This window comes from Lithobates pipiens, unplaced genomic scaffold (assembly GCF_037356315.1).
Source record: "Lithobates pipiens isolate NorthernLeopardFrog02 unplaced genomic scaffold, aLitPip1_a1.2 Scaffold_22, whole genome shotgun sequence".
NCBI classification, from domain to species: Eukaryota; Metazoa; Chordata; class Amphibia; order Anura; family Ranidae; genus Lithobates; species Lithobates pipiens.
This window is the reverse complement of record NW_027507784.1, coordinates 92,798,535-92,811,664: the sequence shown is the minus strand read 5'-3', so window position 1 is coordinate 92,811,664 and position 13,130 is coordinate 92,798,535. Positions and strand designations below refer to the sequence as shown.

Here is a 13,130-nt window from a genome sequence, read left to right as displayed (position 1 = left end):
ACACACTTCTGCTATCCACCAAGAGAAGTCATACCTGTACACCAGTTCAATGACCGCTGTGTTACTGAACTTATTTTAACTTGCTTTAACAAATACTGTCATAAATTATAAAAACAATAAATGATCTACAACCTGATTTTCACATCACTTTCAATTAATCATTAGTATACTAGTCACAGTAATGAGCTTTGTCAGCCTGAGATAAAATAAGTCAGTACGTTCAATATTACTGCGTGCAAAGAATATCAATGTATTCGTCTGGGAATGGACAGACCTCAACCACAGGTGAATATCTCAAAACTACTGCTGCGCCATTTATATTTATCTATAGATTACCCATTACTTATTATGAAGAAAGAAAACAATAGGAGTTAAGGAGGTTCTATAGTAAAACAGAAAACCTAAAACTTCAAAAGATAAAACTTTAGTGATGTTTTTTTTTTCCATTGTTTTTTTCCCTTCCTGCTAGTTTAAATCTTTAGTGGGGGTTCTCAAAAAAGGTGTGTGTGTGTGTGTGTGGGGGGGGGGGGGGGGGGGGTTAGGGGTTTTATACTTTCATGAAGGGGTCCCTTTTCCCAAAGCCCCCTAATCCCCCCAATGTATCGATTAAGTATCAGTTACAAAAAAACAAACAAAAATAAAACAATAAAGAAAAAAAATACACTCAATCGTTTCAATAGAAAAAAGTGTCAAAACAACATTAGGCCTCACCAATGGCCTGGCAGGTCTGTTGCTCAAAGTGTAGGACCATTATATGTTACTACAACTGTTAGCCCTTGTACACATGGTCAGATATTCCGACGGAAAATGTCCAATCGTACCATGCTGTCGGATAATCCGACTGTGTGTGGGCTCCATCGGACTGTTTCCGACAAAATATCCGACCGACAAAGTTTTAGAGCTGGGCTATAAAATTTTCCCGACAACATGATCTGATCAGACTTTGTCCGATCGTTTGTAGAGAATTCCGATCGGACAAAGTGCCACGCATGCTCAGATCAAATTATGACACCAAAGCTATTGGCTACTAGCCGCAACATAGTCCCATCGCAAGGCACGAACCTCATCACGTTCCGAACGATCAGATTTTCTGACAACTTTGTCCGACCTTGTGTATGCAACACCACTTTGGACAAAATCCAACGGATTTTGTTGTCGGAATGTCCGACCGTGTGTACAAGGGCTTAGAAAAGTTACAAACAGTTGGATTTTCCAAAGTTATCAAAAATTCCCATTAACAGTAAAAGCTGTCATACTGTGAATGACTGCTGTAAAAGAGAACCATGTCAACAAATAAAGTATGATGACCCTGGCATGACCCTGGCATTGGACCACTTTGGAAGGAATGTGGTGTTCAATCAGAGGGTCATGTACAGAACATTCTACCTTCTCAAGGGTTAGATGTCAGTATTGCTTTATCACTGGAAAGAGAGGGCCCTTTTACTCAAAGCTCACCAGAGATTGTGACAAATCCATACAGATACAAACATAACTTTCTTGGAATATCCATATAACAGATCATGAAGTGACATGTTTTTAAAAATAAATGTGTACTTGCACCTTACCTATTAGTCTACATCCCCATCCTTGACTGTGGTCACGAGCTTCAGGTAATGGCTGAAAGAACACATTTCTGGGAATAAGGCTGTTTGGTAGTTTTTGAGGCTACTTGCACACTGAGGCGCTTTACAGGCGCTATAGTGCTAAAAATAGCTCCTGTATAGCGCCTGTAAAGCGCCTCTCCTGTGTCTCCAGTGTGAAAGCCCCGAGGGCTTTCACACTGGAACGGTGTGCTAGCAGGACGGTACAAAAAGTTCTGCAAGCCGCATCTTTGGAGCGCTGTAGTAGTAGTGTATTCACCGCTCCAAAAGCGCCCCTTCCCATTGAAAACAATGGGGCAGCACCGCTAATCCGCTGGCATAGCGCTGCTGCAGTGACGCTATGTGGGCAGTTTTAACCCCTTTTCTGGCCTTTTTTAAAACCGCCACTAAAACGATAGTAAATCGGTGCTAAATATAGCACCGTTTTACCGCCAACTCCCACAATGCCCCAATCTGAAAGTAGCCTAAGTATATCCTGAAAGTGTAAATGGTGGAAATTGAATTTCTCTTGACTGGCAGGCCTACACTTTAACAAAAGCTAAGCAGTTTAGCAACTCAGATGTTTTGTAGTTGGATAAACTTGAGAACAAGTTGAGATGGTTTATTTATTTTAATGTATTGGGATCCCTCTGAAAATTTAATAAACCTGGAAAACTAGGTCGGTGTACACAGACTTCTGCCTTTCTGCTTCAACAAGGATATGTGTTCTCAATGTTTTAGAACAGCCCTGAAATTAAATCTTGTGTCAAAAGTGCAGAGGAACTAAGAATGGGAACCAGTGTGTGCTTATTTCATGGGTTGAAACATGTATGATACATAAGTACATACATTCATGATACATAAGTACAGGTTTTTATTAAGACATACGCATTTGAGTTATACAAAATGGGCCACTGTATTGTTTAAATTCAGTATCAGTCTTTAAGTCTTTAAAGAAACATTGGACAGAATTTCTGCTGTTGCTCGTTATTCCTGTTTAAAAAGGGCTGCTCATTTTACTACCACACAAAAAACAAAAATGTCATTAAATATTAGAGAAAAAATATTAATATTAGGAAACTAAGAATAATTGGTCTTTATCTATATACGGGATTAGTGAGTATTAAAGCCATAGGGTCAGGATGACAATCAAGAAACTAATATTTGCAGAGTGAAAATTTAGCTTTGACAGCCTCCACATATCTCTTATAAAGATATGATTTAACCCTTTGGCTGCCAAGAACATACAATATAGCGTACATTACGTCATGGCTGCACTTCTTTAAAGATGGCCTTAAATGACATACTTAGATTTCCAAAAGCAGGCATGTGCTCCATTATTAGTAGAAATAATTTGGACAGCTAATATAAAATTAAATCCAGATCCACTTTTCCCCTAACCCCAAACTCACTACTGGTAATAAGATGAGTAATATTAGTGCATACTGACTGCCAGCGGAGGCATAACTAGAACCTTTGGGGCCCCAGAGCAAGAAACTATGAAGGGACCCCGTGATCCCCCCTTTTATCCAAGCCTTGGCCTCCAAGGACATCCTCATAGAACCCTGCCTCCCGTGTGCCCCCTGGGGCGCACATCCAGCACGCTCTGTGACTGCTGTGTCTTTCGGACACAGCTGATCACGGTAAAGGGCCAAACCATGCGGCGCTTTACCATGTGATCAGATGATCATATGTAAACAGACTTCCAGGTTATCGGCAGCCCTTTCCTCCCACTTTATACCTGTGTGAGGAAAGGAAAGCTGTTAACCGACAAGACCATCAGTATATTGTTTATACTGATAGTCATGGCACTGATCATCAGTGCACTGATTATTACTGTAGTCCCATCATTGCCTATCAGTGCTGCCTATCATTGCCCATCAGTGCTGCCTATCCGTGCTCATCAATGTCGCCTATCAATGCCCAATATTGTTACCTATTAGTGCCACCTATCGGTGCTCATCACAACCGTCCATCAGTGCAGGACTATCAGTGCTCATCAATGCCGTCTATCAGTCATCAATGCCACCTATTATTGTTCATCAGTGCAGGGCTATCAGTGCTGCCTATCTGTGCCACCTATCAGGGCTCATAAATTGTGCTATTGTGCTATCAGTGCTGCCCATCAGTGCTGTCTATCAGTGCTGCCCATCAGTGCTGTCTATCAGTGCTGCCCATCAGTGCCTCCTCAGCAAGACTGAGCTGAGAAGCATCAAATTCAGCTGCTTAGCTTTGCACCTCCCGTGGTGCACACAGGAGGAGAGGGGCAGGAGGAGAAGGAGTAGATCAGCTCTCTCCTTTCCCATCCTTGGGAGGGACAAGGAACTATCAATGCAAGCTCTGGGCTGTATGAGCGAGACACTCACAGCTCAGAGCCCTGTGGCCAGCAACCCTGCTGGGGTCCCCAACAGTGACAGAACACCAGGTCCTGGTCACAAGTGCAACCTTCACGGCCCTGGTAGTTCCGCCACTAAGTGCCAGTGCTTCTCTGTCCCTAATCTCCATTTACAGCACACAGGAGAGGCATCAAGGGTATTTTTATGGCGGAAATGTCACCACTGTGTACACAGTCCTCCCATGGTGACTGTTCCTAAGTGATATAGAGAAACAAGTAAAATGTAAAAAAAAAATCTAAAATAGAAGGAAATTAAATAAATGTGAAATAACTCCCCCCACCAAACGTCCCAAAACACACATCTGAACTTTGAGATGCACATTCTTAAGACCCTTACTGCGCTGCACATAGTAGGAGTCCCCCACACTCAAAACGTAACCTCCCTGGCGGTTTTCCCAAGTGGGGCTCGGGGGTTAAATTTCAGTACCATTAGCGGTAACCCCAAGCCACACTCGGGATTGCATTGCAGGATCCTGGTGCGGTATACTTTCCTTGTCCTCAGGATCCTGCGATGTCCCCCGTTGTGTCTGCGGGCTGTGTCCTCCGCCTGATGCCTCTCTGTATCGGACTCCGTTCCCTGCGAGTATCGCGACGCGTGGGGTGGGGCCTGGAAGCAAATTCAAAAAATTTAAAAATCATAATACATACAGTACACTGTATGTAGTGCAGATTACATTACTGTATGAAATTATTTTACATCCCTTTTGTCCCCAGTGCTTTGTCCAATGCCCTGCATGCAGTTTTATATGATGTATACTGTTCTTTCTGCCTGGAAACTGGAGATTGTCTATAGCAACCAAAAAGTGTCCCTTTTCATCAAAAGTGGTTTTAGACCAGCTAGAAAACAGTGATAGTGAATTAGAATACTTGCAGATTTGAGCGATAGTGAATTGTGGGGAAATTTATTTTATTATTATTATATTATTATTTTTTATAATTGTTTATATTTATTATATTAGAATTTATGATTTTGTGTTTCAAACTTTATCTTACCCGATATATCTGCTAGACTCTTGCTTGGACAGATTTAAGTGTGTTATTGCTAGGAATCACAGGCCTACAATATAAAATGCCAAATTTCTATGCAAAATAATTGTACCGCTTTGAGACACAAAAATCTGACATAATCATACCGCCAGGGAGGCTACAGGCTTAGGAATAATTTTCCGGACATCATTTAATTCAATGCTAAAAAAATAAAACAGTGCCTTTTATGGTCTTAATTCTATATGTCTTGTGCTTTCGTAACATGTATGACGGGAGGTAGTTGTTTGCAATTAAGGCTACAATGGCCACATGAATAATTGCAACATTTATTAAAATGGGAGTTATAATGACTTTTAATTTGGTCATTTAGAAGCACCGGGTATTATAAAAATTAGAGAGTTTCTAATGTATTACTATTGTTTGTAATTGTATACAATGTGAAGGACAGGATATACTGTTCAAAGTGCACTGTGTAACAGTTAAAGTAGCAAAGGTCTGCTAGAAACGGTATAAAACAGACAATGCTGCATCATACTTTCAGTAGTGTGTAAAAGGTGAAGAGAAAGATGAGTTCATTTTTTTACAGGAAGCTTTATAGTATATTTTCTATAACAATAAATGCTTTGTTCCTGCTACTATTAGGGAGTGTTACTCTAAAACATATTCATAGTTTTTATGAGCATGGCTTTTTTCATCTGTGGGCTGATTTATGAAAACTAGAACAAAAAGCCATTAAAAAAACTGAATTTAAAACTGAAATGCTTACAGTGTTTTTCATTTCAATACTAAAACATTTTGCTTGTTTTTTTAGCAGTAAAAGAGTAGAATCCCTGGCTGGTTTTAACTGCTTCCTCGGGCTTTGCTGTTTTTGGTGATAGCAGTCTCACTAGAAAGTAAGAGAACGTATGACATAGAGAAAAACAGAAAATTAAAAAAATCCAACTTTTAGTTCTTGCCCCTCCTACTCCTAAGTGCCGATCCTGTTCCACTCCACCATCTTTTTTTTTTTCCAATGTCATTGGGAACCAGCTGTCTTTACCTGGTTCTATGACTTTACACACTTCTGACACAATGGGGGTTATTTACTAAAGGATAATCCACTTTGCACTGAAAGTGCACTTAGAAGTAAAGTCACTGTAGATCCGAGGGGACATGCAAGGAAAATAAAAAACTGCATTTTAAAGAGGAAGTAAACCCCTTCAAACCACTTTGACCTACAGGTAAGCCTAGATTAAGGCTTACCTGTAGGTCCAAGCAATATCTCCTAAACCTATATGGTTTAGGAGATATTTGCCCGAAAATGGGCACCGCTGTCTACGGCGCATGCGCCGTAGACAGCGGCGCGCAGGCGCACTAAATGCGGCAAATCCAAGAATGGATTTGCCTAATTTGTCGACTCCCGTGCGCATGCGCGGGAGTGACGTCATCGCGGCTTCGCCGAATGGCAGAGGCGGAGCTGCGAGACGCGACTCCCGTGCGCATGCGCGGGAGTGACGTCATCGCGGCTTCGCCGCTGTCATTGGTCGGAGCTGCGAGACGCCACAAGCAAGATGGATGCGGCGGACTACAGGGATCAGCGGCGACTTCGCTGGCTCCTGTGTCAGGTAAGTGACACATAATGAGCTACTATGCGATGCATAGTAGTCCATTATGCTTTACCTTTGCAGGGAAAAAAAGAGGAAGTAAACCCATCAGGGTTTACTTCCTCTTTAACTTGCACATGATTGGATGATAAAATGAGCAGAGCTTCCACTCATTTCAGATCTACCCCTTGGATTTAGAGCGACTGCACTTCCAAGTGCACTTTCAGTGCAAAGTGGATTTGCCTTTCGTAAATAACCCCCAATGTCCTTCAACTCTTGAAAGCACATTTTTGGGGGCTACCATGATCAGTATAACACATTCTGCAGTCATTTATAAAATCAGTCTTTTTATTGTTACAAAAATGTATAATGTATAAAGAAGAAAAACAGGGGGGGGGGGGGGGGGGAATGAAAAAGAGGAGGCCTGTTGCAACATAAGAGCAGACAAGCATTGATTACTACAGCTACTTCCATATTCACCTTTCTTAGCTCTGTACACACGGTCGGAGATTCCGACAACCAAATCCGTCAGATTTTATCCATTGGATTTTGTCCGACCGATCTTGTCCGAAACTGTTGCATACACACACGGTCGGACAAAGTTGTCGGAAAATCCGATTGTACATAACGTGACGTAATTTCATTACGATGGGACTACGTTCAGGTTAGTAGCCAATAGCTTTGATGTAGGAATTTGATCTGAGCATGCGTGACACTTTGTCCGATCGGAATTCTTTACACATGATCGGAGTATGTCTGATCGGAGCATTTTGTCGGAAAATATTTCCGGCAAGTTGGAAAATTTGGACCGACGGATATTCCGACGGAAACAGTCCGATGCAGACCACACACAGTCGGAATATCCGACAAAACGCTCCGATCGGACACATCCCGTCGGAATCTCCAATCGTGTGTACAAGGGCTAATGCTGTGTTTTATTCTTGCTATGTATTGAGTTATGTTATTAATATAGTGGTATCTACTGACACCTAGCGGGGAGAGCAGTCCACAGCAACTTGTTTATATTGGTACGGTATGTTTCCTTGTTCACCTTCATGTTTAGTATTAGTTAGTATTGTCTTTAGTTAGTCCCACCTTGCTCCTTCATGCTTTCTCAGCTTCAGTATCATTGCAGAGAATGGGTTTAGAAAGTCATTGTCTTCTTACTCTTCAAAAGACTGGAAACACATCCATTGTAGACTGCAGTGTACTTTGTAAAGCTATGTTTAGTTTAATTTCTGTATCTTATTGAAGAGCTAAGCTCAGCAAAAGGGCATACTATATGGATATATATGGACAGACTGAGATCTAAGAAGGTATGCCAATGCATAAAGCAGAATTTGATACAGACCAATTACCCTCAACAACCTACTAGTCAGCATCTGCATATTCCAATAAAGGAGATCTATAACTTTGTCTCAAGGTAATTATAGTGATGGAGTCAGGGTAGCATTTGTAGTGTTTCTCAAATAACACAATCTGCTTAGTTTGGAATATGTGGATAGTTTATCTAAAAATATACAACCCCTGTTATTCATTCAATTCTTTAACTGTGTCAAAAAAACTAATTACAGACATGCCTCAAAACTATTTTTAACATTCCAATCTGGCTTTAAGAAACACTTTAAAAAAAAAGAAAAAAAGAAAGAAAACTGTAGTCAGTTGCAACTGTTTTTGCAGATCAAGCTAAGGAAAATATTATGGAATCACTATGTACTTTGCAGTTCTAAAATAAGCATCTGCATCAGATTACATCCTGAAAAATTATCACAACACCAAACATCCTTTCAATTGATATAATAATTAATATTTATATATATTATTGCCAAAAGTATTGGGATGCCTGCCTTAACATGCACATGAATAATAGCATCCCACTCATCCATAAGGTTCAATATAGAGTTGGCCCACTCTTTGCAGCTATACCAGCTTCAACTCTTCTGGGAAGGCTGTGTTTAGGAGTGTGTCTATGGGAATGTTTGACCATTGTTCCAGAAGTGCATTCATAAGGTCAGGCACTGATGTTGGACAAGAAGGCCTGGGTCACAGTCTCTGCTCTAATTTATCCCAAAGGTGTTCTATCGGGTTTAGGTCAGGACTCTGTACGGGCCAGTCAAGTTGCTCCACCCCAAACTCTGAAAAACAACCCCACACCATAATCCCCCCTCCACCAAATGATTTGGACCAGTGCACAAAGCAAGGGTGGGCCAAGTCAATATTGAACCCCACAGACTAAGACTGGGATGCCATTAAAGTTTAAGTGCGTGTAAAGGCAGGTGTCCCAATACTTTTGACAATATAGAGTATATATATATACATATATATATATATATATATACATATATATATATATATATATACATATATATATATATATATATACATATATATATATATACATATATATATATATATATATATATATATATACATATATATATATATATATATATATACATATACATATATATATATATATATATATATATATATATATATATATATATACACACATATATATATATATATATATAAGAGGGCCAGTATGGTGGCCCGTAATTATGGGAGGAGCCCGGAGGGTATATAATCAGACCACCCACAACGGTCTGTGTCGGTTCCAGTGCAAGGTACTGCACATCAAGGGGCCGACTCTTCTCAGCTCCCTCACGGTCCACTATCTGTGCATCCAATCGCAGGTGCACTTCGGCTTCTTCATTCGTGGTCTTCGTCGGCGGTTCCCGCTCATGGTCGCAGATAAGTAGTATCTGAATCTTTTCAAATCATGTGCAAACTTGCGGCTTATCGTGCTTACTATCCTGCACCCCTTTTTGCAAAACCTACCTCTGAGTTGTTGACACTCATGTCCCGACATCTTTCGGCACAGGCATAGTACATTCGTAAATTCCTTCTACCAAACATACGATTCATTCATAGATCCAAGCCTCTGAGTCGCTGTAGGTCGTTCTCCAATATCACTCGCCATAGGCTTCACTAGTTATAAGATTCACTGTTCTCATCCTTTTTTGAGATAAACAGGTATTGTTTGTATGGGTTTCTGTGGCTGATTGAGGTGTAATTAAACCCACCTGATGTCTTTCCTGCACTTGACTAGCCTGGGGGGATGGGTGGTTGATAGGTGTTTGGTTTCACAGTAAGGAATGGCATACACTCTACAACCAATTCGTATCAGATACTCCTTACTGCCAATTTATATCAGATTCATCTCATACATTTTTTAAGCTGATTCATGTCAAATGCATTGCACAGGCTGACTCTGCCAACTCACTGCGTGTCCACGTAGTTGTACCTTTGAGATCGGTCGTATATCTTCATCGATTGTCCCACGCTCGGACCGCTACACACTCGCTGTTGCAGGTAGGACTTTGTTGTTACCGCTCCTCTAAACTCTAGTAGTTACGTTATCATGTTCGTTTATCATGTTCGTTTTGCAAAAAGTCGCACTTACGCCACCGTAAGTCTTTCTATGTCATCTTTCATGTATTTCATGCTTTCTACCCAACGCGGGTTTACTCGAGCCGTTCACTTCACGGCGATGCGGTCAAATCCGACATTCAAGCCCCTTACTCACCTCGCGTCTACGACCGATTCGAAACTAGGCGCAACTTCGCTTCTATGTTTCGGATCCTCGGCAATCACAAAGCCCCTTCAACCGCCATCACCATTTAGTTGATTCGAACCCAGCCATATCATCGGCAATACGGTCAGATCTGTCATACGAGCCCCGTAGTCACCTCACATCTATGGCCGATTCGAAACTAGTCGCAACTTCGCTTCTATGTTTTGGATCCTCGGCAATCACAAAGCCCCTTCAACCGCCATCACCATTTAGTCGATTCAAACTCAGCCATATCATCGGCAATACGGGCAGATCTGTCATACGAGCCCTGTAGTCACCTCGCATCTACGGCCGATTCAAATATAGTCGCAACTTCGCTTCTATGTTTCGGATCATTGGCAATCACCAGCCCCTTCAACCACCATCACAATTCAATCAATCCGAACCCAGCCATATCCTTAGCGATACAGTCGGATCCCATATATGAGCCTCTCAGTCGCATCTACAGAAGATTTGAGTCTAGTCGCAGCATCGGCGCAACGATTCCAGTCCTTGCCAAACGCAACTCTAACAACCAAGCCGAATCCTGTTGCATCTCCGACTCATATGAGTCGAATCTTTCGCAGACTATTCCATAGCTATAGCCCAGTTCAAACTAGTCACATCGACTGTACGAATTCAGCAGTACTTACGTTTGACTTTCTCAGTCTATCCATACATGATCATACACAATTCTCTCCACCAATTTGCTCAGTGTTGCGCACGGTCATTCCTACATAATCACATTTCCTCTATAAACCTTTTCTTTCGCCTTTCAACAAAGCTCCTTGCAATCGCTGCAAGCATCAATGCAATGGCTCAATACGGCCACTCATCTCCAGTAGCAACACGGCTGCTCTCCTCATTCCTACACACTTATAATTTAATTTATAGATTCAAATAAAGCTGCTTTCTTGCAATCTCTGCAAGCATCTCTGCAATAGCTTAATACGGCCACTCATCTCCAGTAGCAACACAGCTGCTCACCTCATTCATCCATTCATTCATTCATTCTCACCTCATAATTCAAATAAAGCAGCTTCCTTGCAATCGCTGCAAGCATTTCAGCAAGTGGCTCAAACTGCCACTCATCGTCTCCAGTAGCAACACGGCTGCTCATCATTTTCTCTGTCACTTTACCCTTTTTAGGCCAGTTAGAACACCAGTTAGTCCACCCTGCACCAGGTTTGGACAGTATCTCCCAAAAAAAAAAACCCCCCAAAAAAAACAAAAAACAAAAAAAACAAAAAAAAAAAACAAAACAAAACCCATTGTCGAGGGCTTGCATCTTCACCAGGGGGCCAGCTTTGCCCCAAAGAGCTCTTTGCAATCCCCCTTGTCAAAACGAAATTCTCATGTCACCTTACTACAGGCTCCCGGTCAACTCAGTTCTCGACCCCAACCAGTCGACTTCACAACTAGTGCATAAAGTCAGGTGTTTAGTTCAATGGGATTCCCCCTTTCTCTTAAACACTCTTTCACTACATATTTTTACTTCACATACAGAATTTGACCTGCTCCTGAGGCGTTAGCAACTGTCACATACTTCTGTGCACTTCACTCTGTTTTCGAAGCACAAGCCTTCAATACGCAGACAAGGTCGCCTAATCTCCATACTTGCTGGCAGTGCAAGCATTAGTAGACCGAACCCACGTCAATTAACTACAGATCGCAACATTCCTACTTAGTATACCAGACTTCAGCTACCCACCCCAGTCCGCCCTGGGGTGCTTTGGTTCATTAGTCTGTGCCGAGCACAGACTGACACCCGAGCTATCGGTTACCTAGCCAGTCACCTCCTGGCTCACCTCGGTTGTCACGCATTCTTTTGAGTTTTCTAAAGTCACACTCAACAGCGCTCAAGCGCAAACCAACTGTCACTATGGCTGTCGTTCCTTGTCCTATTCTTCTTGTTTCCTTCCGCCTTTCATCTTATCTACCCAACGCAACTATCCCCTCCTACCTTTGCAACTTACCTAAAACATATGCACCCCCCCCCCCCTTGCTTTTAGTTGACGCCATGTCGCAGGCAGACAGTGAGAACTTTGCCTCAGCCCTGCCATCACCCTTTATGGGCTCAGCAAGCGGCGGTTTACAGTCTCACAAGAGCTTGGACCAATAAAAAAAAAAAAACTCATAGCAGAACGGTGTCGCAGGAGTAAATCCTACCCTGCCGCAGCCAGGAAACCAAGCCATTAGGCTACTGTTTCCACCGCCAGTGGCACCCCTTCCAGGCACCACTTCAGTCTATCTTCTTTGCGACTACTCAGCGCCACTCCTGGGTAACCACACTGTCAACAGCAGTCGCCGAAGTCCAAGCAGAGTGACAGCCCTGGAGGTACGCCCAACCGTGCCCCTACCAGCTCCAGTCACCACTGTCATTCCCGTACCTTCACTTACAGATACACCCAACTTCTGCACCATCGTCTTCCCTGCACACCTTGTCCTAGCAGGGCATCTAGGAGGACATCTTGGATGACAACGATGTTAACTTAGCATCCCTCCTCATAGCAGTACACAACTTGGCTTAGAACAAGTCATATTTGCGGGGAGATGTCTCCGTCATCCTGAAGGCCAGAGACCCTTTACTTAATCGCAAGCTCACTGTCACAAAGTTTGTGCTGGCCTTGGGGACAGTCAGAGACATGTTAGGCAGAGCAACCCCAACAGGAGGGTAGAATTGGACCCGTATCTGCATGCAGCAGGTCACAAGTACGCAGGGTGCCCATCCTTTGACTATCACCGCTCATTTTCAGCCAAGGCAGCAGCCAGACTCAAGGGGATCCTTTACCTCCCATCTTTTAGTGTTTCTCTTCCAGGTAAAGACCCTGACTAAATCCTTAAATTAAGATGTGCCAGCTATAGCAGATCTGCCCATGGGAGTCGAATTTCTCACAAATTGGAATGGCATGCCAATGTGCATTCCCTCAGCATCTCTCTCTTCATCTCAGGTAGTCATGGTCACCACA

The 13,130-nt window shown here is 42.4% G+C and overlaps 1 protein-coding gene across 1 annotated transcript in view; it reads left to right on the top strand.

Annotated features, from left to right (window-relative positions):
• The first annotated feature begins 244 nt into the window (after positions 1 to 244).
• The window catches only part of LOC143923948 (retinol dehydrogenase 7-like), an 80,477-nt gene continuing 67,591 nt past the window's right edge, over positions 245 to 13,130 (top strand). The window contains exon 1 of the mRNA XM_077447896.1: positions 245 to 285. Within this exon, the coding sequence (XP_077304022.1) occupies positions 265 to 285 (21 nt within the window). The 5' untranslated portion in view covers positions 245 to 264. The remainder of the gene's footprint in view (positions 286 to 13,130) is intronic.